General features: G+C 39.3%; 1 protein-coding gene and 1 long non-coding RNA gene across 4 annotated transcripts in view; one reads left to right on the forward strand and one right to left on the reverse strand.

Moving 5' to 3' along the window:
• Positions 1-27,717, forward strand: part of ATP10A (ATPase phospholipid transporting 10A (putative)) — a 194,172-nt gene that overhangs the window by 113,967 nt on the left and 52,488 nt on the right. For all 3 annotated transcript variants that reach the window (XM_086711333.1, XM_086711332.1, XM_086711334.1), the window contains exon 3: positions 26,404-26,489. In XM_086711333.1, the coding sequence (XP_086567459.1) occupies positions 26,404-26,489 (86 nt within the window). The remainder of the gene's footprint in view (positions 1-26,403; positions 26,490-27,717) is intronic.
• Positions 1,727-20,035, reverse strand: LOC147580351 (uncharacterized). The gene is made up of 3 exons (XR_015252820.1): positions 19,922-20,035; positions 19,322-19,434; positions 1,727-1,951 (listed from the first exon to the last, which is right to left on the reverse strand). It is a non-coding gene; the product is annotated as an uncharacterized LOC147580351 (long non-coding RNA).

Consider the following 27,717-nt stretch of genomic DNA (forward strand, 5'->3'; position numbering starts at 1 on the left):
TTCTGTTTTAACTTGTTTCTGCATGGTGGATCTTGTCGGAGGCCATCATGGGTAGAGTGCTTGTGTATGCATTGGTGTCCACTTGTCACAGGTGGATTATACATGTATATAACAAGGGGAGTGATCAGAAGACTGCTTTTCCTCCCTGGAAAAGATGGATATTTGTCATAGTGCAGTGGGAGCCATAGAGAGACAAAGAGCCAGGGCACCCCTTTCTGTCTTCCTTTTATTCCTTACTTTTCTTCTGCTTTGATCTGGATGAACCAGGACAGTTGCCAAACAGCATGTAAGAGTGAACCTGACAGGGATTAGGTAAACCATACCACCATTGACTTTAAGTCCAGGAGACACGGTGGTGACAGGATCCCCACTCCCAAAGCGCCACCTGCAGTGGGGAGGGATATTACTGAAGAGGCTGGCCTGCAAACTTGAATGCCATGGGGCACAGTGAAAAAAACTGTGGTTTAAAGGACAACTAGGGGTGCCTGGGTGGCGCAGTCGGTTAAGCGTCCGACTTCAGCCAGGTCACAATCTCGCGGTCCATGGGTTCGAGCCCCGCGTCGGGCTCTGGGCTGATGGCTCAGAGCCTGGAGCCTGTTTCCGATTCTGTGTCTCCCTCTCTCTCTGCCCCTCCCCCGTTCATGCTGTGTCTCTCTCTGTCCCAAAAATAAATAAATGTTGAAAAAAAAAATTTAAAAAAATAAAAAAATAAAAAAAAAAAAAAATAAAGGACAACTAGACTGTCAGTAAAGGAAATCTATTTACTAACCCTAGAGCCTCTGCCAAATGGTCAGGAAACTACTAGAACTCTCTGGGTTGAAGGTGCCAGCGAGAGCCACTTTTTATATTGACTCTCCACCTTGATGAACCCAACAGGAGCAGATTCCAGGGACTCTCACTTGCTAGGGCCACCTCAGCATGCCCAGACCCCTAAGCTACATCAACTCCAGCTGTCTCCCTGAGGGGACCCCAGTACTACACAGCCTGGGCATCACTAGCCTGCACCCACTTCAGCTCCAGCCACTGAGTCAAGGGTGCCCTGATACAGTGAGCTCAGGGACCCCTTCTGGCAGGTGCCCAACCGAGCCGTCCTGCTAAGATGCAGTCCCAGTATGTTGTGCTCCAGCACCCCCCCACCCCCCACAGCTGCTCCAGTTCCAGCCAGCCTGCCATAACAGCCCAGTTTGGCATGCCGCGGGACACCCCTGGCATGTGCTCACTCTAGCCCCAGCTGTCTTGCCACACTGGCTTCTATGTAACATGCACTGAGACTGCTCTTGGCCTGCATCTGATACAGCTCCTTGGCCTGCATCTGATACAGCCATCCCATAAGGGATACCTTGGTGTGGCCTGGGACCATCTTGTCCTGCACCTGCTCCAGCTCCATCTGGCCTGCAGAAGCTGCCATAGACAATAATATTGTAATAACTTTTTGTGGTAACAGATGTAGACTTAAAGTGCGGGTCATTTTATAATGTACAAAAATAATCATATCACTATGATGTACATCTGAAACTAATAAGATATTGTTTGTTGACTATACTTCAATAAAAAAAAAACATACAGGAGCAGGGATGGTCTTATGCCATCACCAAAGTGTTAACATTCAGCATATAAAAGAATAATGAGTGTAGAGTATTAAAAATAAACAATTTACAAAAGAAAATACATGGGATTTTGGGTGGCTTCATTGAGACGAAGAAATGAAATTTCTTATCGCTTTGCTTTAACAAAGCAGTTAATTTTATTATTCTAAGTTAGAGACTCCATCAATCCAAATGCAAATCAAAGGAAAAGATGGGCTTTCCAGGCCCCAAATTATTGTTGCCATCTACAATTATAGTTCACTTTGCTTCAACAGATGATCATTCTTTGCCTTTCTTCTTCCCAGTATTGACAAACAGTATTTAAAAAGACTTAACATCATATTCTAGATGCCACCTTGGTTAACCTGCATGGCAAACAGAACTTGTAATTTTTTTTTCTTTTTAATATAATTTATTGTCAAATTGGTTTCCATACAACACCCAGTTCTCATCCCAACAAGTGCCCTCCTCAGTGCCCATCACCCACTTTCCCCTCTCCCCCACCCCCCATCAACCTTCAGTTTGTTCTTAATATTTAAGAAGAACTTGTATTTTTTATTAATGAATTTTAAAGACTTTAAAGCTCATTTTTTACACAAATTGGAATCTTCTTGTTAATAGCTTCTGATATCTCCGAGCTTAAAAGTGGAGCAAGTAATCTGGCAAGAATTTGATCAACTGTAAATCACTCATTGATTGTTTGTTGCCTCTTTTCTTGTTCTTTCTAGAGGAACAAAACTGATACTCTGTTTTAAATTGTAAAAGAAAAATCGTGATAAAGCTTAGTAAACAGAAAGAAAAAAATAAAAGAAAAAAATTAAAAAAATAAAAGAAAGTTACCAGAAATTCCACCATCCAGAGATAACTACTCTAAATGTTTGGCAGTATCTCCTTTCTGGTATTTCTCATGCCCTAATATATGCTGCCCTATTTTTAGGCATTCGAGCATTACACGTCACTTAAAATACTGCACCATGTCTATGTACATAAATAAATGTATACATGCTGCCCTATTTTTAGGCATTCGAGCCTTACGTGTCACTTAAAATACTGCACCATGTCTCTGGATTTAAAAGAAGCATTCATTAGAATTATAAAGAGTTATTTTATTTTATTTTATTTTATTTGTGTTGATGGGTGGGGGCATATGTGAGTGCGTGTGTGCTTAAGGGAAGGGCAGAGAATCTCAAACAGCTGGTCAAGCTATCAGCACAGAGCCCGATGCTGGGCTTTAAACTCATGAGCCGCATGAGATCATGGAGCCGAAATCCAGAGTCGGATGCTTAACTGACTGAGCAACCCAGGCGCTCCAGAATTATCAAGAATTAATTGCATTTCCTTTTTTGCTTTCTGAACAAATTTAGCAAACCATGACGGTTTCTGAGTTTTACCTTAGTATTTTATCCTAGATTTGTTTGCTTATAGCACTGAACCAAGCATTGTTAATTTTCACCTCCTAAATGTGTCTACCCATTCTTCTGCATCGCTGTAGCCACAGGCTTTTACCAGCACCTAGCTAGAATGCTAGGTTTCTCTTTTAATAGTGATCACTCTTGACCTCATTTCATTTTCAAATGAGCCCCCTTGTTTTCTGTTCTTCCTTACTAAGCCCATTAAAGGAGGTGTTTTGGGTTTTTTTGTTTTGTTTTGTTTTGTTTTTTACTGGCACCTCAAACACAATTCATACAAAATCGAACTTTTGATCTTCCCCCTAAGAGTATTTCATCACAATTTTCCACATTTCAGCTTTGGTCCCTTCATCCTTCAGGTTATTCTTGCCAAAATCCGACTCCCATCTTCTTCCTATTTCATTCATGACTGTAAGCAAGTCTTTTTTCTACCTCCTGGACCAAGCCACCATCATCTTTTGCTTGAGTTACTGTAGTAGCCCCATACTAAATACCCTCCTTGCTTCTACCCTTCCCCACCTTCCCTTACTCCAACCCAGCCTCTGCCCCTCCCCCACCCAGTCTCCTCTTCAAGCCTCCATGGCTTCCTTTCTCACTCAGAGTCAAAATCAGTAATGGCTCACCAGCCTCTTTATGATCTTTCCCTATCATTTCTGACATAATCTCATTACTTTCCTCCTTGCTTACTTCTCACCAGTCCACACTGGACTTCTCACTGTAGCCCCAGAAGCCAGCACATTTCTGCCCCAGAGATTTTGCACTTGCTAGTTCTTCTGTCTGTGATACTCATTCCCCAGTTGTCTGCGTGGCTGACCCCTCGCCCTCTTTAGATCTTCACTTCAATGTTGTCTTTTCCATGATTATTTCTGTGACTTCCTCATGAAAAGCAGAGTTTACTCCTTTTTCTTGGCCAGACCCTCCATTTTCTGCCTTATATTTTCCCCCATAATAATTCTTCTCAAACAACATACCATCTATTGTACTTACTTTTTTAATTGTCTGTATTCTCCCACTCAAATGTTAGCTCCATGAGAGCAAGAGTTTTTGCTTATATTCTCTATGACTTTACAGTGTCTAGAATAATGCCTGATATTTAGGTGCTGAATAAATATTTGTTGAATGAGAAAGGAAGGAGGGAAGGAAGGGAGAGAGGGAGGGAGGAAGGAGAAGGAAGGAAGGAAGGGAGGGAGGGAGGGAGGGAGGAAGGGAGGAAGGAAGGAAGGAAGGAAGGAAGGAAGGAAGGAAGGAAGGAAGGAAGGAAGGAAGGAAGGTTCTCTTTCCCTAAGGTGAAGGAAGGTATGAAGGAGGGGAGGGAGGGAGGGAAGGAAGGAGGGAGGGAGGGAGAGAGAGAGACAGAGAGAGAGAGAGAGAGTGAGTTTCTCTTTTCCTAAGGTGAAAATAGCCTTGGAGAAGTCAGGTGACAGTGTACTTCCTAAAGGCCAGTTTATTTAGCAGTTGTTTTTCGCTTCTCTGTAAGACCCACCAAATAATAAAAGTTAGGGAAAATTAGTGTGCCACTAGGAGGGAGAAAACACTTTTACTAGTTAATTATCAGTTGCAAACTTCATCTGCCCTTTCATTTATAAAACTGCTTCATTGAGGTACAATCGACACACAATAAACTGTACATATTGAAAATGGAGAGTTTGATGAGTTTTACATACGTATACACTAGAGTAACTGTCACCACAGCCAAGTTCATGAACATATCCATCACCCCTAAAAGTTTGTAAAGCTTCTCTCCCACCCTTCTCTGAGCTCCTGGGCAACCATTGATCTTTCAGTCACTTTATTTTGGATTTTCCAGAGATTTGTAGTATGTACTTTTTTCATCTGGCCTTTTTCTCTTGGCACAAACATTTTGAGATTCATCTAAGTTGTTATGTATTAATAATTTGTTTCTTTTCATTGCTAGTAATACTCCTTTATGTAGCTATATCTCAGCTGTTTATGTCCATAATTCATCCATTGATAGGCATTTGGATTGTTTACGGTTTTTGGCTGTTCAAATAAAGGTGCTATGAAAATTCATGTATAGGTCTTTGTATGGAAATAGGCTTTAATTTCTCTTAGATAAATAAAATACCCAGGAGTGGAATAGCTGGGTTGTATGATAGGTTAGCTTTCTTTCTTTTTTTTTTTTTTTTTTTTTTTAAGTAGGGTTAACACCTTTGAAGCCCAGTACAGGGGTTGAACTCACAACCCTGAGATCAAGATCTGAAGTGAGATCAAGACACGCTTACCTGACTGAACCACCCAGGTGCTCCCTTTCGGGCATATTTTGTAGTTTTCAATATGTAAGTCTTTCAACTCCTTGGTTAAATTTGTTACCAGATATTTTATCTTTCTAAATGTTATTGTAAATGGAATAGCTTTATTAATTTTCTTTCCAGAATGTTACAAAGTCCAGTCTTTGTATTTAATGGATTGAAATAGCTGATTTTTGTGTATTGATCTTGTATCCTGCAACTTTGCTGAATTTATTAACTCTAGTACCATTCTTGAGGATTCATGAGACTTTATATAGCATCATATCAAATGTCAATTTCTTAGTAGATACAGAGTGATCAGGTTATCTGTTTCTTCCTCAGTAAACATTGGTAGTTGTGTCTTTTAAGGAATTTTTCCTTTTTCATCCAATTTGTTGAGTTTATTGGCAATGTTTGCTCATAGCCTTAATAGTGGTAATTAGAGCCTTCTCTGTCTCTGTCTCTGTCTCTGTCTCTCTCTCTCTCTCTCTCTCTCTCTCTCTCTCTCTCTCTCAATCTCTCTCTCTGTCTCCCTCTGTTTTTCCTTTATCAGCCTGGCTAGAGATTTATCAGTTTTATCAATGTTCTCTGAGAGAAGGCTTTTGATTTCATTGATTTTCTCTATTGTTTTTCTGTTTTCTGTGTCATTTATTTCCAATTTGAACTTCATCACCTTGTTTTATGTTGAATTTAGTTTATTCTTTTTTTCTAATTCCTTAATGTTAAATCTGAGGTCATTGACTTGAGACCATTCATTTCTAATGCATGAATTTAGTGCTATAAATTTCCCCCTATGTTCTGCTTTAATGTAATCCCACATATTTGTGTGCTCACTTTCATTCAGTTCAAAACACTTTCTCATTTCCTTTTTGAATTCTTTTTGACCCATAGGTTATTTAGAAATGTGTTATTTCGTTTACAAATATTTGGGTGTTTTCCAGAGATCTTTGTTATTGATTTCTAATTTAATTCCATAGTGGTCAGAAAATATATTTTATATGACTTGAACTGTGTTAAATTTATTTATACTTATTACCTAGAATATGGTCCCTCTTAATGGCTTTTTTGAGAAGAGTACAAATTTTGCTTTTCTTGGGTAGAATGTTCTATAAATGTCAAGCATTTGTTGTTGATGGTATTAAGTCTTTTATGTCCTTGCTAATTTCTTATTGATGGTGTTGTTTAAGTCTTCTATGTCCTTACTAACTTTATTCCAGTTTATTCTATGAATTACTGAAAAGGGCTATTGAAACCTCTGAATATAATTGTGGATTTGTCTATTTCTCTTTGCAGATCTATAAATTTTGCTTCATTTATTTTGAAGCTTCATTGTTTGGGGCATTATGACTCCTCTATCACTATGATATGACCTTATACCCTGGCAGTATTGTTTGAGCTGAGATTTATTCTGTCTACTCCAGCTTTCTTTGGACTACTTTTAACATCTTCACCTTTTATTTTTAACCTGTGTGACTTTATTTTTGAAGTCTGTTTTTTATAAGCAACAGATAGTCAGGTCTTGCCTTTTTCCCCCCTTAATCCTTTTTGACAATCTCTGCCTTTTAACTGGGATGTTTAAAGCTTTTGCATTTAATGTGATTACTGACATGATTAAGTTTAGTATAATCTTGATATTTGTTTCCTCATCTTCTCTTGTTCATCTTTTTCTGTTCTCTTCTTTGTCTAATTGGCTACAGTTCTTTGTTTTGCTACTTTAGTAGTTCCTTCAGGGTTTATAGTATAAATCTTCAACTTACCACAGCCTATCTCAAGTGATATTCAACTTCACCTATAATAAAAGAACTTTGCAGTAGTATACTTCCATTTCTTTTCTTGAAGCCTTACAACCTTTGTACTATTTTACATGTGTGTATTAAACACCACAATGCCTTGCTATCTTTTTGTATTTACACATTTATTAAAGAGATTTATATAATAAAAAAAAATCTTGGTATTCACCCATGTAATTAACATTTTCTGTGCTCCTCATTATTTTGTCTAGAGCCAAATTTCCAAATGATAACATTTTCCTTCTGTCCAAAGAGCTTTTAATGTTTCTTGATAGTGTGGTTATATTGGTGATGATTTCTTTTTCAGCTTTTGTGTCTATGAAAACATCTTTATTTTGCTTTTATTTTTGAAATATATCTATACTGAGTATAAATTGTATTTGACAGTATCTTGTCTTTCAGGGCTTTGAAGATGTTGCATCGCCTGTCTTTTTGTTTATTACATTATTTCTAATGAGAAGTCTGTGATCATCCTTATTTTCATAACTGTGTATATAAAACAACTTAAGATTTTTTTCTTAAATTGTTGGTTTTGAGCTAATTGATTGTGATATGACATTGTAATTTTCTTCATCATTTTGAGGCTTGGAATTCTTGGATCTGCAGGTTTATGATTTTCATTAAGTTTGGAAGCTTTTTAGCTAGAACTATTCATAATTTTTTTTTCATACCTTTTCTCTCCTTTTCTAACTCCAAGTACTTAAGTATTAAGTTGCCTCTTGAAGTTATCCCACAATTCACTGATGTTCTTTTCCTTTTTTTTTCTTTAAGTTTATTTATTTATTTTGAGACAGAGAGGGAGAGATAGTGTGCAAACAGGGGAGGGGCACAGAGATGGGGAGGGGGAGAGAGAGAGAAAGAGAGGGAGAGAGAGAGAGAATCTGAAGTAGTCTCCACACTGTCAGCACAAGCCCCATGTGGGACTCAAACTCACCAATCATGACATTGTTACCTGAAGTGAAATCAAGAGTCAGACACTTAACCTACTGAAGCACCCAGGCTCCCTTGTTCTTTTCTTTATTGATTCTTTGCTCTCTGTGTATTTCAGTTTGGATAGTTTCTGTTGCTGTCTTTCAAGTTCACTGTCTTTTCTTTTGCAATTACTACTCTGGTATTCATCTCATCTGGTTTATTTTTCATCTCAGACATTATAGATTTTATATCTAGAAGTTCATTTGAGCCCCTTTTTTATAACTTCCCTGTCTCTACTTAAGTTTTGATCATAGGAAATCTGGTTATAATTACTATTTTAATGTCCTTTTCTGATAATTCTAACATCTGTGTCTCTTTTGAATCAATTTTAACTGATTTATTAGTTTTTCTCAGGCTCTTATTTTCCTGTCAGATATTTGGATTTTACATTATTGGGTGCTGCCTATTTTCATGTTTCTAAATATTCTGAAACTTGAGCTTCACTTAAATAACTGAAAATTGTTTGATTTGTTAGGTGTAATCAAAGCAGTGCTCATGTAGAGCTAATTATTCTCCCTTTCTGAGTGCTCTACCAGCATTCATGGATTATGACTTCTTCTATTCCTGCTTCAAACAGACACTGTTGCAGGATATGTGTGAACCCAGAATACAGCTCCCTCTAATCCTTTCAGATTGTGCTTTCCCTTCTTCGGTAGCTGTCATATGCATATGTCTATCATCTTTGGTGGATACTCGAGGGGGACCTTCTACACGTTCCCAGGGTTCTCGGTGCACTTCTGTCTTCTCTGGGACTCTATACTGAAAACTCTAGCTCTTGTTCTTGTATTCTCAAGTGAAGCTCCTTCACTGAAAAAACCAACCAGCTGTGTTTCCCCATCCTCTGTCATGGCCTAAAAAGTCTTCCAAAGCAGTAATGTGGGGCAAATGTAGGGCTCACATCCTTTGTTTTCTCTCTTAGGTGTTACTATCCAAATGTTCAGTGTCTTGAATGTCTTTCTTTTATATATTTTGTCTGTTTGTTATTTCTCACTGTAGATTAAGTCCAGTCTCTGTTACTATTTACCAGTAGCAGAAGTCCTGAACTGTACATTTTAAAATCTCCCTCCTTGTTGAGAATGCTTTTCCCATGAATATTGTACTTGTCTTTTTTTTTTTAATTTTTTTTTCAACGTTTATTTATTTTTGGGACAGAGAGAGACAGAGCATGAACGGGGGAGGGGCAGAGAGAGAGGGAGACACAGAATCGGAAACAGGCTCCAGGCTCTGAGCCATCAGCCCAGAGCCCGATGCGGGGCTTGAACTCACGGACCGTGAGATCGTGACCTGGCTGAAGTCGGACGCTTAACCGACTGCGCCACGCAGGCGCCCCTGTACTTGTCTTTCAACTCACTTAGTTATGCATGCTCAACCTCTTCTCCTGAACAAGGCACTTAGTTCTGCAAGGAGAATGCTCATCCATGATGAGGATGGCCCCTGCCTTCACAACACTTAGTCACAGGGGAGTGTTAAGATAAGTACATGGACTGCTTTCATCCAAACAGGAGTTAGTAAGACTCTTAGCAGTTTGGTGGACAAGAACTCAGAAGTTAAGGATAGAAGGAAATCAATTCATATAGAAGATGATATTTAAGAGTGATGAGTCTTGGTTAGACCCTTACATTAGTATAAAAAAACTTCAAATTTGAATAGTACTTTAAAATTGGTGGAGATTGACACCCACTAATTCTTTTTTTTTTAATATTTTTTTAACGTTTAATTATTGAGAGACAGAGAGAGACAGAGCATGAGTATGGGAGGGGCAGAGAGAGGGAGAGACACAGAATCTGAAACAAGCTACAGGCTCTGAGCTGTCAGCACAGAGCCCAATGCAGAGCTCAAACTCAAACCGCGAGATCATGACCTTAGTTCTGAAGTCGGACACTTAACCAACTGAGCCACCCAGGTGCCCCTCATTATTTCTCTTAAGGAGATAATATGGACTTTGCAACACTTGAAGGAAGCTCCCCTGGCATAAGATACAGCTTGAATTAAGGATAGGGTGTCAAGAAAGCCTTGGATGTGTTCAGAAAAAGTTGAGTTCTCTAGGTGGATTAACATACAGATTCAAGATGGCTGCCAGCAAAAATTCTGGAGAAAAAGTCATTTGGGGGCCATTTTTTTAAGGTAGTGTATGACAGGTAGAGGTATTTATACTTCCTTTCTTAGGGAGCAGGAGTCACTGAAAGAAGCATGGGACCAAAATGATAGAAGCAATGTGTTCTCTAATTAACCTAGAAACCAGAATGGGAGTACAAAGAGAATAAAAGTGAGGAAACAGAAGTGTATTTCAAAAGCTATCTCTTTTTCCCTCTTCTTGAGCTTTCTTCTTGAACCCCTGTCATTTATCTTTTTGTCTTGAAACACAGAGAAAAGGATTTGAGTGTAAGCAGTCAATACTTCTAAGTGGCAGCCATTACAGTTTCTTTTTATAAAGTAAAACAAGACAGTTGTTGCTCCTGAGGTCATAATTAGTATATATGATCACTCTCCTCTGCCACCTATTTCATATTCCCTTCACCTCAACCAGCTGCTGGTTGGTCTAGGTCTGCTCTGTGGAGTGACCAAGACCTTTGTTTCCAGTGAGCTTCTGGTCACTGGGTCCTTGTTGGCTATAGTTGCTGCAGTTCCACTTTCATTGTCACCAGTTACAGAAGCACCAGTGATGCCATAGCAAATTCTGTAAATTTCAAACCTGCTTCTTCCTGTCCCAGTGATATACTGGCAACCCTCTCTATTCATGATACTTATGAATGTTCTTTTCCTGTTGGTGTTCTGGCATGAGGAGCCTATCATAGGTAGCAGTCATAGCTTTAGCTTAATGGAATGGTTTTCTTTTTTTTTGTAATGTTTTATTCATTTTCTGTGAGAGAGAGAGAGAGAGAGAGAGAGAAAGAGAGAGAGAGAGTGCAGGGGAAGGGGCAGAGAGAGAGAGGGAGACACAGAATCCGAACCAGGCTCTATGGCCCGGAGCCTGATGTGGGGCTTGAACTCATGAACCATGAGATCATGACCTGAACTGTAGTCAGATGTTTAACTGACTGAGCCACCCAGGCACCCCAATGGGATGGTTTTCTGGTGGAAAATTATTTCACCCTACCCCTATTCTCTTCCTCCAGGAACCAAGACTTCTTGTCCACTATAGCCTAAAGGTGAAGGGATAAGAAGCACTAATTCCCTATGATAGTCCCTGGGAGTGATAAGAAGAGGGGCTGTTCTACTCCCACATATTTTTAACTTCAATAGATAATGCCAGTCATCCAAAGTAGTTGAACTCAATAGCAGTGTGTGAGAGTTAACTTAGTACTAGTTCCTCATCAGTACTCGGTACTTTATTTCTTGTAGTCATTCTGATGGGTCAAGGTATCTCGCTATGGTTTAATTTGTATTTTTCTTTACCAAGGATATTGAACACCTTTTAATTTTTTTTCTCACATAGATACATGATACATAGTAACATCCCTATTCAAATCCTTTGTCTAATTTTCTCCTAGGTTAGCTGTCTTTTTGTAATTATTTTCTAGGAGTTCTGCATATACAGTCTTAACAAATCCCCAGGCAGATATTTTCTTCCATTCTATGACTTGCCTTTCCACCCTTTTTTATGGTGTCTTTTGATGAAAGTAAGTCATAAATATCTCTATAAGATAATATATTGGTCTTTTTCTTTATGACTAATTCCTCTGAAATTCCATGTAATAAATCTTGCCTTATTCTGGTATCATGAAGATATTCTCCTATAATTTTCTAAAAGCTTTGTTGTTTTACCTTTCACAGTTACAGACACAGTCTATCTGGAATTGATTTTTATAGATGAGAGGTAGGATCGGGTTTCATTCCCTTTTTCCATATGAATGCCCAATTGTCCCAAAATCAGTTACTAAAAAGATATCCTTTTCCTAGAATCATGCCACATTATCATAAATTAGATGACCATATATTCCTGGCTCTTTTTTGAGGCCCCCTTATTCTGTTCTGTTCATTTGTCTAACCTCACACCAGTACTACAGTTTTAACTATTTTGGATTTCTGATTAACTCTTCATACATGGTAGAGATCTTCCTCTCACTTTGTTCTTCTTTTCAAGAGCATCAACTATTCTTGGCTTTCCATGTTTTTTGGACTGAACTTTGCTAGTTCCCAAAGATGTTGGGATTCATTTTTAAGTTTATTTGTGTTGAGAGAGAGAGAGAGGAGGGACTTAGAGAGAGGAAGAGAGAGAATCTCAAGCAGGCTGGCTCTGTGCTGTCAGTGTGGATCCCAATGCAGGGCTTATCTCATGAACTATGAGATCATGACCTGAGTCAAAACCAAAAGTCAGATGCTTAACCAACTGAACCACCGGGCTCCCCAAGATGTTGGGATTTTTATTGTGATCACATTGAATATATAAATAAGTTTGGAGAGAAAGTAATTGATAGTTATAATTTTGAGTCCTCTAATTCATAAATATATATTTCTCCCCTTAATTATATATCCTTTAATCTCTCTCAATAATACTTTGTAGGGGTGCCTGGGTGGCGCAGTCGGTTAAGCGTCCGACTTCAGCCAGGTCACGATCTCGCGGTCGTCCGTGAGTTCAAGCCCCGCGTCAGGCTCTGGGCTGATGGCTCAGAGCCTGGAGCCTGTTTCCGATTCTGTGTCTCCCTCTCTCTCTGTCCCTCCCCCGTTCATGCTCTGTCTCTCTCTGTCCCAAAAATAAATAAACGTTGAAAAAAAAAATTTAAAAAAAAAAAAATAATAATACTTTGTAATTTCAGCATAGAGAACTTGCACATTCTTGTTAGATTTATTTCTACAAAATGATTTTATAAGCTTGTTACAGTGTGTTTATAAAGGTAATATGTATGCACATTTATAAAGTAGTAAAGTCAGTACACACACATATGTGTATGTATATGCATATATATGTTTGTGTATGAAATCTGTAGAAATACAGTAGATGATCTTGTATCCAGAAATCTAGACCCAGTTATTAATTCTAACAAATGTTCTGAAGATTATTTTAGATTTTCTATGCATATAATCATTTTGTTTGCAAGTGATGATAGCATTGTTCTACCTTTTCAATTATTATACTTTTGGTTCTTTTTTCTTACCCAGTTGCAATGGCAAAGGGCTCCAATCCAGTCTTTAATAGAAATAGTGATGATAGATATTCTGTCCCTGATACCAATCTTAAGGGAAAAATTTGAACATTTTACTATTATATGTATTTTATTAGGCTATTGCTGAATACATTTTGCAGACTAAGGATGATCCTTTTTTTTTTTTTCTCTCTTTTTTTTTCTTTTCCCCTAGCAAGGAAGCATAATCATAAACAGATGTTGAATTGTATCGAATCTGTTTTCTGCTTCGGTCGAGATGATTATATGATTTTTTTTCTCCTTTTGGACTAATGTTGATGATTATACTGATTTTTCTAATGCTGTTACCAACTTTGATTTCTTGGACTATATGCACTTTTCAGATGTATTATCTTTTAATATATAGTTGGGTTTAGTTGTGAATGTTTTATTAAGAACATTTTTATAAATAAGATAGGCTTGTAGTTTTCTGTTTTTATAATGTGTTTGTTGGGTTTTGGTATCAAGCTGATATTGGCTTCATAATATAGGTTAGGAAGTGTTCGTTCTAATCACTAGAAGAGTTTCTTGAGTGTTACTTTTTCCTGAACTATTTAGTAAAGTTCGTGGGTAAAACCATCTGAATTTTCTTTGTGGAAAGATTTAAATGATCTTTCAGTGTATTTAATATTAAATAAATATAATGTGTATTTTTCTACTATAAATTTTAGTACTTTGCATTTTTCTAGTAATCTGTTCTTTTCATTTAAATTTTCAAACTTACTGGGGCGCCTGGGTTGCTCAGTCAGTTAAGCATCTGACTCTGCTCAGGTCATGATTTCATGGTTGGTGAGCTCAAGCCCCACTTCAGGTGAGTGTGAACCCTGCTTTGGGTGACCAGGAATCCCATTTCTCTCTCTCTCCCCCACCCCTCCCCTTGTGGGATTCTCACCCCTCTCTGCCCCTCGCTCTTTCTCTCAAAAAAAAAAAAATTATTTTCCCATTTGCAACAGAGTCAGTTAAGCATCTGACTCTGCTCAGGTCATGATTTCATGGTTGGTGAGCTCAAGCCCCACTTCAGGTGAGTGTGAACCCTGCTTTGGGTGACCAGGAATCCCGTTTCTCTCTCTCTCCCCCACCCCTCCCCTTGTGGGATTCTCACCCCTCTCTGCCCCTCGCCACTTTCTCTCAAAAAAAAAAAAAATTATTTTCCCATTTGCAACTATGTGGATGGAACTAGAGGGTATTATGTTAAATGAAATTAGTCACAGAAAGACAAATATCACATGATTTCACTCATATGAGGACTTTAAGACACAGAACAGATGAACACGAGGGAAGGGAAGCAAAAATAATATAAAAACAGGGAGGGGGACAAAACATAAGAGACTCTTAAATATGGAGAACAAACAGAGGGTTACTTAGAGGGGTTGTGGGAGGGGGGATGGGCTAAATGGGTAAGAGACATTAAGGGATCTACTCTTGAAATCATTGTTGCACTATATGCAAACTAACTCAGATGTAAATTTTAAAAAATGAAATAAAATAAATAAAAGCAAGTTAATATTTAAAAAATTTATTTTCAAATATATTGTCATATAATTATCCATATAATACTTTTATTGGTAGTGGTATCCTCTTTTTTATTCCAGTTATTCATCATTTGTACTCAGTTTTTTCAAGCTCAGTCTTTCTAGGGTGGGTTATTATATTTGTATCTTTTTCTTTTTTTTTTTTTTTTTTGGCTATTCCTTTAACTTTTTTCAGATTTCATTTACTGTTTTCTAATTTTTTAAATGGATGCCTAGCTCATTAAATTTATATTTTAATATTTAATATGTGCAAATAGGCTCTTAGTTTTCCTGAAAAGAAACTATCTGACAAAGTTTGATACATATTGTATATTTAATACCGTTTTGTTAAATATATGTCCCAATTTCTCTTGTGACTTTTTTCTCTGACCGATTGGTCATTTAGAATTATAATCCATAATTTCAAAGCAAATGGGTTTTTTATTTTTTTTTTCAATGTTTATTTATCATTATTTTGGGGGGGGGGGGGACAGAGAGAGACAGAGCATGAATGGGGGAGGGCAGAGAGAGAGGGAGACACAGAATCGGAAACAGGCTCCAGGCTCTGAGCCATCAGCCCAGAGCCTGATGCGGGGCTCGAACTCACGGACGACCGCGAGATCGTGACCTGGCTGAAGTCGGACGCTTAACCGACTGCACCACCCAGGCACCCCGCAAATGGGTTTTTTAAAAAGAACTTTCTTCTTATTTTTAATTATGATGTAATTAAATTCTATATGAGCTATGGTTTTGAAATTTGTTATTACTTGCTTTATGGCTCAGAATATGATCCATAGTTTTAAATGTTGTGAGTGTCCTTGAAAAGACTATAGTTGGTGAATACAGTTTTTTATATATATCCATCAGGATAAATATGTTAATAGTGATGTTCAAATTTTCTGTACCTTCCTGGGTTTTTTGACCATTTGTTCTATCAAATACTGAGAAAGGAATGTTAAAATGCCCTGATTAAGATTGTGGATTTGTTTATGTCTCCTATGTTTCTGTTGATTTTTGCAATATATAGTTTGAAATTTTGTTATTAGAAATATGTAAATTAAGAATTATTTTTATTTTCCTAATGTATCAAACTTTTTGTCATTTCATATTAACCCTTTTTATACATAGAAAAGCTTTTGGATTTAAAATTACTTTGTCTAATGATAATACAGCCTTCTTTTTGTTAATCTTTGTCAGATAAGCCCTTTTCATCTTATCACATTGTTCTCTGGTATCTATATGTTTTTAGGTCTTATTTCTTATAAACATATTGTTGAGTTTTTTTTTTAATTCTGTTGGATAATCTTTTTATTTTCAGTAAATTATTTTACTTTATTTACTTTTATTTTATTTTATTTTTTTTAAATTTTTTTTTCAACGTTTATTTATTTTTGGGACAGAGAGAGACAGAGCATGAACGGGGGAGGGGCAGAGAGAGAGGGAGACACAGAATCGGAAACAGGCTCCAGGCTCTGAGCCATCAGCCCAGAGCCCGACGCGGGGCTCGAACTCACGAACCGCGAGATCGTGACCTGGCTGAAGTCGGATGCTTAACCGACTGCGCCACCTAGGCGCCCCTACTTTTAATGTTAATATTGGTATATTTGAGTATGAAGCTTTCATCTTTCATTTTTATTTGTTCTGCCTGGCTTGGTTTCCTTTTGCCCTCCATGTTTGCCTTCTTTTAGATTGAGAGTTTTTATTCTTTCTTCATTTGGTTTGACAGTTATACATTTCTTTATTCTCATTTTATTTTTCTTTTTTTTTTAATTTTTTTTTCAACATTTATTTATTTTTGGGACAGAGAGAGACAGAGCATGAATGGGGGAGGGGCAGAGAGAGAGGGAGACACAGAATCGGAAACAGGCTCCAGGCTCTGAGCCATCAGCCCAGAGCCTGACGCGGGGCTCGAACTCACGGACCGCGAGATCGTGACCTGGCTGAAGTCGGACGCCTAACCCAGGCGCCCCTATTCTCATTTTAATGTTAGAGATTACAGCATGCATCTTTGACTTATCAGTATTTAATAGGGGTTGATTTTTAATTATTTGCTTGGATGATACAAGGGTTTTTATTTTTAAAAATTTCCTTTTATTCCCTCCTTATATACTCTTGTTGTCATGTGTTATAATTATACCTGTTTATGAATCCCCTTAGACATCATCATTTTTCAATACAGTTAACATGCATTCATATTTACCCTGATATATGCCATTTTTGTTGCTCTTCATTCTTTTCTACTTCTTACCCTGTCATTAGGGCCATTTTTTCCTTGTCTTTGGAGAACACTATTTATAGTCTTTTGTTTTCAGCAGTTAGTTCTGGTCTGTCGGTAACAAATGCTGTCAATTTCCTTTTAAGATTTTATCTTTTTTGGTTTTCAGCATTTTCACGTCATGTGCTTAGGTATAATTTTCTTCTATTTATCCAGTTTCAGGTTTTTGGATCTGTGGATAAGTGCTTTTTCATGGGATTCACTTAACTTGTCAGCTGTTATTTCTTCAGATACTGCTCCTGCATAATTCTTTCTCTTCTTTTCTTCTGGGGCTCTAGTAACATGTATTCTAGCTCTTCCTCCCTGTCTTCTCTGTCTCTTACCCTCTCTGCTGTGTTTGCCGCCTTTTGGTTTCCTTGTGCTTTATTCTGAACAATTTTTCTCACCTTTCTTCTGGCTTACTAATTTTTTTTCTTCAGGTTACCAAATCTGTTATCAAACGGTTATTCATTGAGCCTTTCAATTGAATTTTTTTTTTCAGGTCTATTTTTTTTTTTTCTTGTTTGCTTGTTTTCAAATTTGTTAGGTCACATTTTAAGGTTTCTACCTCTTCCAAAATATCCGTCTTGTGTTTAGTTTCATGATCATGGCAAGCATGGTAACTTACAAGTTCCTGTGAGCCTATTCCTATTCTTGTTTTTGTTGGTTCTTTTTGCATGATGCCTATCTCCTCTTGTACCTGGTTATCTTTGAGTATGCATATGAAATTATACTTGGAAATTAGCTTTTCATAAATAATTTGAAGCCTAGGATTACATTTTTTTTTTTTAATCAAGAAAGGACTTTTGTTTGCTTTGTCCAGTATTTGAAGGTTCTAGCAATCCAGAATTGCTTTAATCCACTTTTAGGGGTTGAGATTTTTCTGGGCCACTCAATTGACTTTAAGCTGGGTGGCAGTTTCTACAAAGGCTCACTTTTCCAGTTCACACTTTCTTTGGGTTTCAGTTCTTCATGGTCCCATAAAAAGGCATAGCTGTTTATCAGGCCCTTCTGTTGGTAAGTTCAATGGGAAGCAGAATAATAACCTATCAAAGATGTCTGTGTCTTAATTCCTTGAACCTGAGAATGGGTAGTGTTATATGACAAAGGGAAATTAAGATTGCAAATATAATTAAGGTGGTTAATCAGCTGTCCTTGAGGTAGAGAGATTATTCCTAATTATCCTGAATTATTAGAGGTGAGTTTAGTGTCATCACAGGGGGCCTTCTAAGTGAAAGGGAGGCAGGAGAAAGAGTACACAGTGATGGAGTGTGAAAAGAACTTGGTTTCACTACTGCTGACTTGAAAATGGAAGGAAGCCATAAGTCAAGGAATATGGGCAGCTTCTGGAAGCTGTAAAAAGCATGGCAATGGATTTTCTCCTGAAACCTCCAGAAGAAACACAGCCCTGCTGAAGCTTTGTTTTTAGCTCAGTGATACCTGTTGTTTTTAGCTCAGTGATACCTGTTTCCAGCCTTTGACCTCCAGAACTGTAACATGTTACAGTGTATTGTTTTGAGCTACCAAGTTTGTGGTAACTTGTTATGGCAGCAATAGGAAAGTATTTCAGGTTTTTTTTTTTTTATGTTTATTTATTTGTGAGAGAGACACAGAGTGTGAGTGGGGGAGGGGCAGAGAGAGAGGGAGACACAGAATCTAAAGCAAGCTCCAGGCTCTGAGCTGTCAGCACAGAGCCTGACACGGGGCTCAAACTCACAAACCGTGAGATCATGACCTGGGCCAAAGTCAGACACTTAACCAACTGAGCTACCCAGGTGCCCCGTATTTAAGGTTCTAAACTCCAACATTCATTCCTCTAGTTATGCTCAGTTTCTCAACTACCTCTTTAAGAAACTCCTATACAAGAAAAGAGGCCCCAAAGACCAATCTCAAATCCCTGGACTTTTTGTCTTCACTAGATCTTGGTTTGACTATTCTTCACCTTCTTGTAAAATCTCTGGTACAAATCGCTGGTACCTTTGGGCATGTGTTTTTAATATTTCCCTAATGTTTCTTTTTCCCTTCAGCTTGATGTTTGGTCCCAATTGCCTAGTCCTTAATAATGGAGAATTTTCCTTTTGAATCTGATGACTGAGCTAGTCTGGTTGTGCTTCAGAATTCACAATCCTGCTGCCATTTTGGTCTCAGACTCATTCTCAAGTTAGTGCAAGAGTTTCTTCACTGACTTGTTTTTTAAGTTCTCCATCCTGATTTTACTCTAACACTAGAATTATGACTTTTTTCCTACGTGGGTACCATTGGGACCTGACCTCAGAGGCCACTTCATTGTAGATGTCTCTCGTTCTTTCTGTGCCACCTAGTGAGAAGAGAGCACCTTATCTCCAGCTAGGATATCTGTCCAGTGATCCCCAAAACTTGACAGGTTTATACCCACAGCCCTGTCTTTGCTCACTCCTTCATACCCACCTGTAGTGATGGAAGAGGGAGAAGTTCATGGCTGTGAAGCAGACAGGTTGACTTGTAACCTGGCAGTGCAAATTAACTCAGCCATGCTGTAGACATGTTTCATACAGTGGCACCTTGTTGGATTAAGTACAGATTCTTTACAGAGGGCTATTTTAAAATATAGCTCTCATTGAGGTTTTGAAGTTGGTTTCTATAAAACAACTCGTGTTGCTTTCTGTCTGCATAGCCTGTCCTTATATACTCTTAACACATTTGATAAAAGAAAAAGCAGGGCTCTGCTGGCAATCACAGCCCATGAAGGCAGCACGACGGAAGGAAAGGCTTTTGATTTTGAGAATTTAGGCTCAAACCCAGCACTCTGGGCCTTTGAATTTTGCTACCATCTAAACTAAAGCTTGGAGACTTTTTGACTATGAAACAGCAAGGAGGCAAGGGAACAAAGGATGAAAAGGCAGGGAAACTAAGGGCGGGGTTGCTCCTGCGTTTTCAAGTCTGAGTCAACAGGGCAAGGCTGGCTTTCTATTTTCACACAAAGAGAGGTCCACCTGATCCTTGTTCTTAGGACAGGAAAATTTGCAATTAGAAAAAGAAAGCACCCACCTAGATACCCCTTGATCAGTTTTTCTATGAGCTGTCAAAGGCTTTGAGCTTCCAAAGCCTCCTGTAAGGCCGGCTAAAGCCCTTATGCCCCTCCCATGGTCCTGGCCAGCTTGGTTTCCCTGGAGATAACTGTGACATCAGGAAGGAGTGTGGCCCTCACATAAACCATCAGGGCTGGACTACATGCCATCCAGTGCTTTGCTGCAGCTGCAGCACCAACATATTTAAGCATTTGTATATTCAGGACACATTAGATAATACAGTCACAACTATTGCAACTGTAAATTAAATATTTATTTAAATGTGTTTTCTGATCATTTGTATTTGGGCATAAACTCCCAGTGAGACAAAAGTTTACTTTGATTTAAGGCTCCTTACATGTTTGATGTCTTCTGCAACCAGTACCAGAATGCCTACAATTTCATTCAGGTTTTGACTGATTGATTGATTGATTGATTGAGTACTGACTATGTGTCAGGGGACACCTGGGTGAACAAGGCAGACTATTTCCTATTTCAGGTTAACTATGAGAAAATATTGATTTGGTAATACAATCTTTGCAGTGAATAAGTAAATTTTCATTTATTTGTTCATTTGCTCATGCAGTATTGGTCTATTTGCCCTTTGAATTCCCACAGCACTAAAAGTCATATGGTAAATACAAATTGGATTAAAAATGCAAAACAGACGCACCTGGGTGGCTCAGTCGGTTGAGTATCCGACTCTTCATTTCAGCTCAGGTCATGATCTCATGGTTCATGGGATTGAGCCCTACCTCGGGCTCTGCATTGACAGCGTAGGGCTTGCTTGGGATTCTCTCTCTTCCCCACTCTCTCTGCCCCTCCCCCACTCTCGCTTTCTCACAAAATAAATAAATAAACTTAAAAAATGCAAAACAAAAGAGTTGGAGTGATTATTCCATTAATTTATGTTAAAATGCTTTCCTAAATTCAGATATTGTTCACCCTTTGTTAATAAATAAGCAGATAGACTGACAAAATTATTTTATATTGCTACTAAGTGAAATGCACTTGCACCAAAGAGGGACTATGCTTGTGAAACACAGAGAAACCCCACAGTCAGCCCCGTTGATAGTCCTATTTGCCTCAGCATCAGGTGAGGAGCACCTGGTAGGCAGAGGTTCTAGGACCCAAGAGCCTAGCATGGAGCTCTAAGTCTATTTGGAAGCTTGTGGTACATGATATCCTTGCAGAATAAACACCTGTCACCCCTGGACCATGTGTGCACCAGGCTCTGTCTTGGCCTCAAGGAAATAGAGCTCCTGTCCTCAGGGAACCTGAGGTCTAGTAAAGCATGGATGAAGCCAGCTTCATCCAGGCACATGTACCTGGAGCCCATTCAAGCTCAAAGCAGTGGCACCTGCCTATCCTACCTAAGGTAGTGGGCTGTCACATCTTGAAATGCAGGAGGCAGTTAGCTAGGTAGAGTAGTGTGGGAGGGCAAGGGAAGCCATGCAGAAGGGTCTGGGCCTCTCCAGAACATCCCAAGTGACAGGAATAGGAGTTGGGAGGGGCAGCAGCTGACCTGGAGCAGAGTCTGGTCACTGCATTAGGATGTGGATTTCATCCTGTAAGGCAGCAGCTGGTGTAGGGTGATCAGCCTTTGAAGGCTGATGTGGGGTGGTAATATTGAGGCTGCAGGAAGAGGGGAAACCCCAAGTCCCTTGTGACTGGAGGCATCCTGACACGTGACGCAAAGGGCATTTTCTGGACAGGGTCCCAGATGCAGAGGACAGAAGGAGCCATGTGTGTTTTCTCTGTCTTGTTGGTCATTTCTGGGCTCTGTGCATTCTCTTACCAGGCTTCGCTGTGACCTTGTCCTCCAGAGACCAAGACACAGCCTTACTCTGAAATCTCTATGTGGAGAGCTAGTGGGGCCTTTGGAAACATAAGCTTATCTCGTTTTCAAAACAGCATAAACTGGTTCATTTCACTTCTCTTAAGATAAAAAATAATGGTGTCTACTTTAATGGATTACAGATGTCCTTTTAGACATTATGGCTTTTGTTTTAGGATAGAGGAAGTGTCCTTTGGCTTTTACTAAATAGTTATTAGTAATTCACTTAACACAAATGTGAAATACAAGAATGGTAGCAGAATCTTCCCTGTGAATCAGGCATTCACTCAGTGAACAGTCTGGGCACTGCTAAATTAGACATCGTGCCTCTTCCATGTGGTTGGATCGGGGACACAGTACCTGCGTAGATACCTGTTCTACCTGGAGGGGGTGCCTCTGAGGGGGAGGTAGGTGCTGGGTGTCTGAAGGAGGGACCATCTGCTGGAGTGGCTTGGCTCATAAGGCTCTTGGCTGCTGCAGTATCTAACAAAAATGCAAGTTCAAGGACAGAGCTCTCCTGTGTTACTGCCCTGTCTCTTCCTTTTCATAAGATCAAATCACTTTGTCCAGAGAAGCTGCAGAGATATTTGGAGTATAGCAACATAAAGTATGAGTGTAGTACTTGTTTGGACACGTCTGCTCTGCAGTGGGTGTTGTCATCAACTACACTTGGCCCAAGATACTTGGCGTGCTGTGGTGGTGCTATAGAAGGCCAGCAGCTTCAGTTTGAGGGCTGACCAGTGTGAGAGCATCTCCTAGGTAACAATGCATCTGCAGCACCTCCCAGTACTGAGCCTGTCACAAGCCTAAGGGTGAATTAGAATCACCTGTGCATTCTGTGGAATTGTGCATTTATATGGCTCCAGAGACTTCAGAGATCCAAGTCCAAATGCCCTCTATTCACTTGGTAAAAATCTCACATTTTTTAAGCTGAAGAACTAGGACTAAATCCCAGATCTGATTTTTGGGTAAACTCTGCTAACTCTACATCCACAGGCATTGCTGATGAGAAGGGGGCGGATATCGACAGACCAGGATATATTTAATTGAAGCATGTTTTTAAAAACATTAAAACTTAGAGACATATTTAAATTTTTGAAATTTTCTGTAGAATTAAAAAAAATTTTAATGTTTATTTTTGAGAGTGAGAAAGCACGTGCATGAGTGGGGAGAGGGACAGAGGGGAGGGGGAGGCAGAGGATCCCAAGCCAGCTCTGCACTGTCAGCACAGAGCCCAGTGCGGAGCTCAAACTCACAAACCATGAGATCATGACCTGAGCAGAAGTCAAGCGCTTTACCACCTGATCCACCCAGGTGCCCCTGAAATTTTCTGTAGAATTAATTGTATACATTTTGGCTTATTAAACATAATGTAATCTTTTCCTGTTTAAAGCAAGATAGTCTCAGCAAGATGTCAGCGGCTGAGCTGGATGTCTGAGAGGCTGAGGAACTGCTGTCAGTTACTCAAAGACCTCTTGACCTTGGGCATGACCTGGGGCATGGTCTTTAACCATCCTAAATTAAAGGTGGCATGAAAAGCAACCTCATAGTGTTGTCATGAATGGTGGTGAATAGCACTTAGCACAAGGCCTGGCATTTAACAAGCTATCAAAAAATTATAATTGGTGGCAATGATTCAGGTGATATAGTACAGTGGTGCTCTCAATAATTACTTATGCATGTTTTCTATATTTGTATTGAAATCCCTGGGTTTCTGGGCTATGTTCTACTTGATGATGAAGTCATTTCTGCACCGTCAGTTCTCAGTTTATATATACTTTTTTAAAAACTTTTTTTGGGGCGCCTGGGTGGCTCAGTCGGTTAAGCGGCCGACTTCGGCTCAGGTCATGATCTCACGGTCCATGAGTTCGAGCCCCGCATCGGGCTCTGTGCTGACAGCTCAGAGCCTGGAGCCTGTTTCAGATTCTGTGTCTCCCTCTCTCTGACCCTCCCCCATTCATGAGCTGTCTCTTCCTGTCTCAAAAATAAATAAATGTTAAAAAAAAATTAAAAACTTTTTTTGTCATGGTAAAAATATATATTACACACAATTTACCATTTAACTGTTTTTAAGTGTACAGTTCTGTGGCATTAATTTTATTTACTAACCATTATTACCATCCACTTTCAGATTTTTTTCATCTTCCCCAACTGTGTATCTGCTTTAAAAAAAAAAAAATGGAGTTAGCATGTTCAAGATGGAAGGGTGGATTGGGGCCCTCTAAGTCTGTCCATGCTTCAGGGGACGGGGTTGACAGAAATTTGGCTGATGGTGACTATGGTGTGACCTTGAAGCCAGTTTGGAATGAAGCAAACAGATAGATGAGTGGATGGGGAGAAAAATAAATATATTTCTTAAATGGGGTATTATTACATTGCCAATTTACGTAGAAACAATCAATGTAAGTAGAATTTTCCCATCTGAAAGGTGTGCTCTGGATGTGAAACACTTTTTAAATGAGAAACCAAAAGATGGTCTCTGTATTAGTTTGCTAGGGTTGCCATAACAAAATACCACAGACTAAGTGGCTTATACCACAGAAATTCACTTTCTCACAGTTCTGGAAGCTGGAAGTCTAGGATCAATGAGTCCACAGGGCTGGTTTCTTCTGAACACCCCCTCCATGGCTTGTGGATGGCCATCTCTTCCCTTTATCTTTATATAATTGTCCTTTGCTGTATGTGTCCAAATTTCCTCTTATAAGGATACCAGTCAGATTGTATTAGGGCTCCCCCTAATGACCTCATTTTAACTTAATTATCTCTTTAAAGATCCTGTGTCAAACATGGTCACATTCAGAGGTTCCGGGGGGTTAAGACCTCAACATATGAATTCTGGGGTGTGGGGCAGGGGGGTGTGGTGGTTATACAATTCAATTTTAACAGTCTCTGAAGATCCTTCTGGTTCTAAAAATCCTCAGAATTCTCCCGAATTCCAGACGAAGTGGATGAAGCCAGGCAACTTGTGCCTTGGACGTGCACATTCCTCAAGGCACATGGTTATTGATAGAACATTATGAATGCAGCGCTGAAGTCCAGAGACAAAATGTCCTACCGTTTCTGAGCCATTCACATTACATTTTCATAGAGAGAAAGAATAACAAACAGAGACAGTGTATTTTAAGTGCACCCTCCTTGTCTGCCAAGAATAATCCTGTGTGCTGTGGAACTGAGTCCCTTCATGGCTATCCTGGATGCTGTATCTGCAGATGTCTGCCCTGGAAAAGGCAACCAACTGGCTTCAAGATACTTTGCATGGCTTTAAATGAACACAAGGCAGCTTGAAACATAGCCTCACTCTGGAAATAGAGCCAGAGGCCATTTCAGTCCAAGAAGAGCAGAGCTGATGGCTAATTAAACTTCAAGAAGAGCCTTTTAAATGGCATTTTAATTTCATCTATTGAATTAAGCTACTGTTATCTAGTGAATTCTCTGTTTAATGTACACGATGCACTGGAAAACAGTAAGAACTGATGTTTGAGTAATTACTGTTACGGCTGTATTCTGTGTCGGAAACTATGTTGTTGTGGTAGAGTAATAATCACGTGGGGTGGTGTTAACAGTATTTGTGATTGCTGTGATTTTTAACCACTTGCACTTTTTGTGTGATGATTTACTTGTGTGAGCAAAGAGTTAATTTTTTTACCATGTTGTGACACTTGGTAGAGAAAAGAGAATGACAAGCCTGAGCAATGAGCTGATTTTAAAAAAATCCATTAACTATCGTCACTTATCCAAAAGACTTATTCCCTGCATTTCCCTCCTTTCTCCCCATTTCCTTCCCACATTCCTCTCCTCATTTGTTTGTATGGTTTATGGCACTGCTGCATCTATCAGTGGCAAAACTACCAATGAGAGACTTTATGGTGAGCTGTTGTTTTTTCATCAAGCGGAATAATAAAGAAATTGTGGGTTTACACATTGGTTATTTAATTTTTTTAATGTTTATTTTTGAGAGAGACAGAGACAGAGCACAAGTGGGGGAGGGGCAGAGAAAGAGGGAGACACGGAATCCAAAGCAGGCTCCAGGCTCAGAACTGTCAGCACAGAGCCTTACGTGGGTCTCGAACTCATGAACTGTGACATCATGACCTGAGCCGAAGTCTGACACCCAACCAACTGAGCCACCCAGGCGCCGCACATATTGGATATTTAGATGTTTTTCATTAAGTATTTGTGCAAAATTTTTAGTGCACATTGAGGAACTCTCCTTTATTATAAGTTCCTATTTTCCAGATGGAATTTGCTTCTCTAAATCTATATTGGAAGTTGAAAGGTGCTGGTCTGTTTCAAAAAACTCATTCATCCCTTTCAATCATTAGTGGCTTCCTTTGCTGTTTTCTCATGTTCTCTTATTTTCATTGGAGCAGTAATCCTTTCAGCTCACTTACCAGTACTGTTCTACTAATTGCTGTCAGTTCTACAATGATTGGTTATCATTCAGTATAAAAATGAGAAAACATGAGCTAAGTGCTGTGTGTGTATTGGCATTCTGAAGAGGTTACTGGGCAGACTCCTTCCATGAAATTTCCCTGCCCTACATAGATGTTATACAGAAGAGCAAGTGCCTTTTAGAATGGAATGGTCTAAGCCATTTCTCTAATATATGCATGCTGTTATTTTAGGTCTCCGAATTCAATCCTTTGACGTTCACCAGTGTAATCGAGTGTGAGAAGCCAAACAACGACCTGACTAGGTTTCGTGGTTGCATGTGAGTATTGTATATATGCCTGAGCTTTTTCTTCTGTTTGACAAACATAACACACACACACACACACACACACACATATGTGTGTGTGTGTGTGTGTATGTGTATCTGTATATGCATACAGTTCTAAAATATGCATTTAATATTCTTTACCACCTTTGTAGTCTTTTGGGAATGTTGCCCATACTTGAGCCTCTTTGGTTGCTTATGGGACTTGTTTACAAGATCTTGTCAGCAGTAGAAACTTAGCCACATTGCCTGTGATGAGTAGTTTCTGCTTTTCCTTCCTCTAGTTGGCCCTGGAAAGGTGAGGGGAACAAGGGAAGTATGGTTGACTACACATGGCCCCATTAAATGGAAGCACAGGGGCCACACAAGAGGAGCCTGGGTAGAAGCTCATTCATTCATTCATTTAGGTACTCAGTCATTGATCCAAGTATTTTTTGAGCATCTGCTGCGTGATAGACCCTGTTGAAGACTCTGAGAGGAATGCTGTGAACTGCCTTCATGTTTATTTCATTCTAATTAGGGGGAAAGACCATAAACAAAAACATAAGTATAGTATATACTGTGTCAAATAGTTCTATCCCTTGCTCCAAAATGGAAAGGCAAAAAGGTGGATAAATGTGTTGGGTGCTTGCTGAAGTTGAGCTATGGGTACATGGGAAGTATATGCTAGTCTCTCTACTTTCATGTTCATTTGGAAACTTTAATAATAATAATTGTGTGTGTGTGTGTGTGTGTGTGTGTGTGTGTGTGTGTGTGTGTGTGTAGTTGGTTGGCATGGGGAAAAATAAAATAGGAGAGAAAAGGGAGTGTCAGCATGGAGTTGCTGAGTTGGGTGCCAGAGCAGGTGGGGGCAGCCTCACAGAGAATAAATGAGATGTGTGGGCAAGACCCTGAGGACTTCATGTTTGACCTTGTGGACCTTAGTCTGTGCTCTTAGGCTTATACCTCTTGTGTGATGAACTTGGGGCCTTTTCTCTGCCAGTTTTCCTGCTTGAGATGTGAGGTGACCAGTCGGCCCACTGCTTGGTGGTCCAGGCACAGAGTGGCCCCCACAGACATGTGGGGGTGAGGCAGGGTGCTCTCTTTTATGGAAGTGAGCTTCCTTTCCATGACCTTTCAGTGTATATTTGAATCTTTGTGTTCACTGGCATATCCAGCATTGTTGCCTCTGCCCACCACTCAGGAGACTTTCTGTCATGCTGCAAGGTGATCATTGAATGAA

This window comes from Puma concolor, chromosome B3 (genome assembly GCF_028749965.1).
Source record: "Puma concolor isolate L17-30 chromosome B3, mPumCon1.1.hap2, whole genome shotgun sequence".
NCBI lineage: Eukaryota > Metazoa > Chordata > Mammalia > Carnivora > Felidae > Puma > Puma concolor.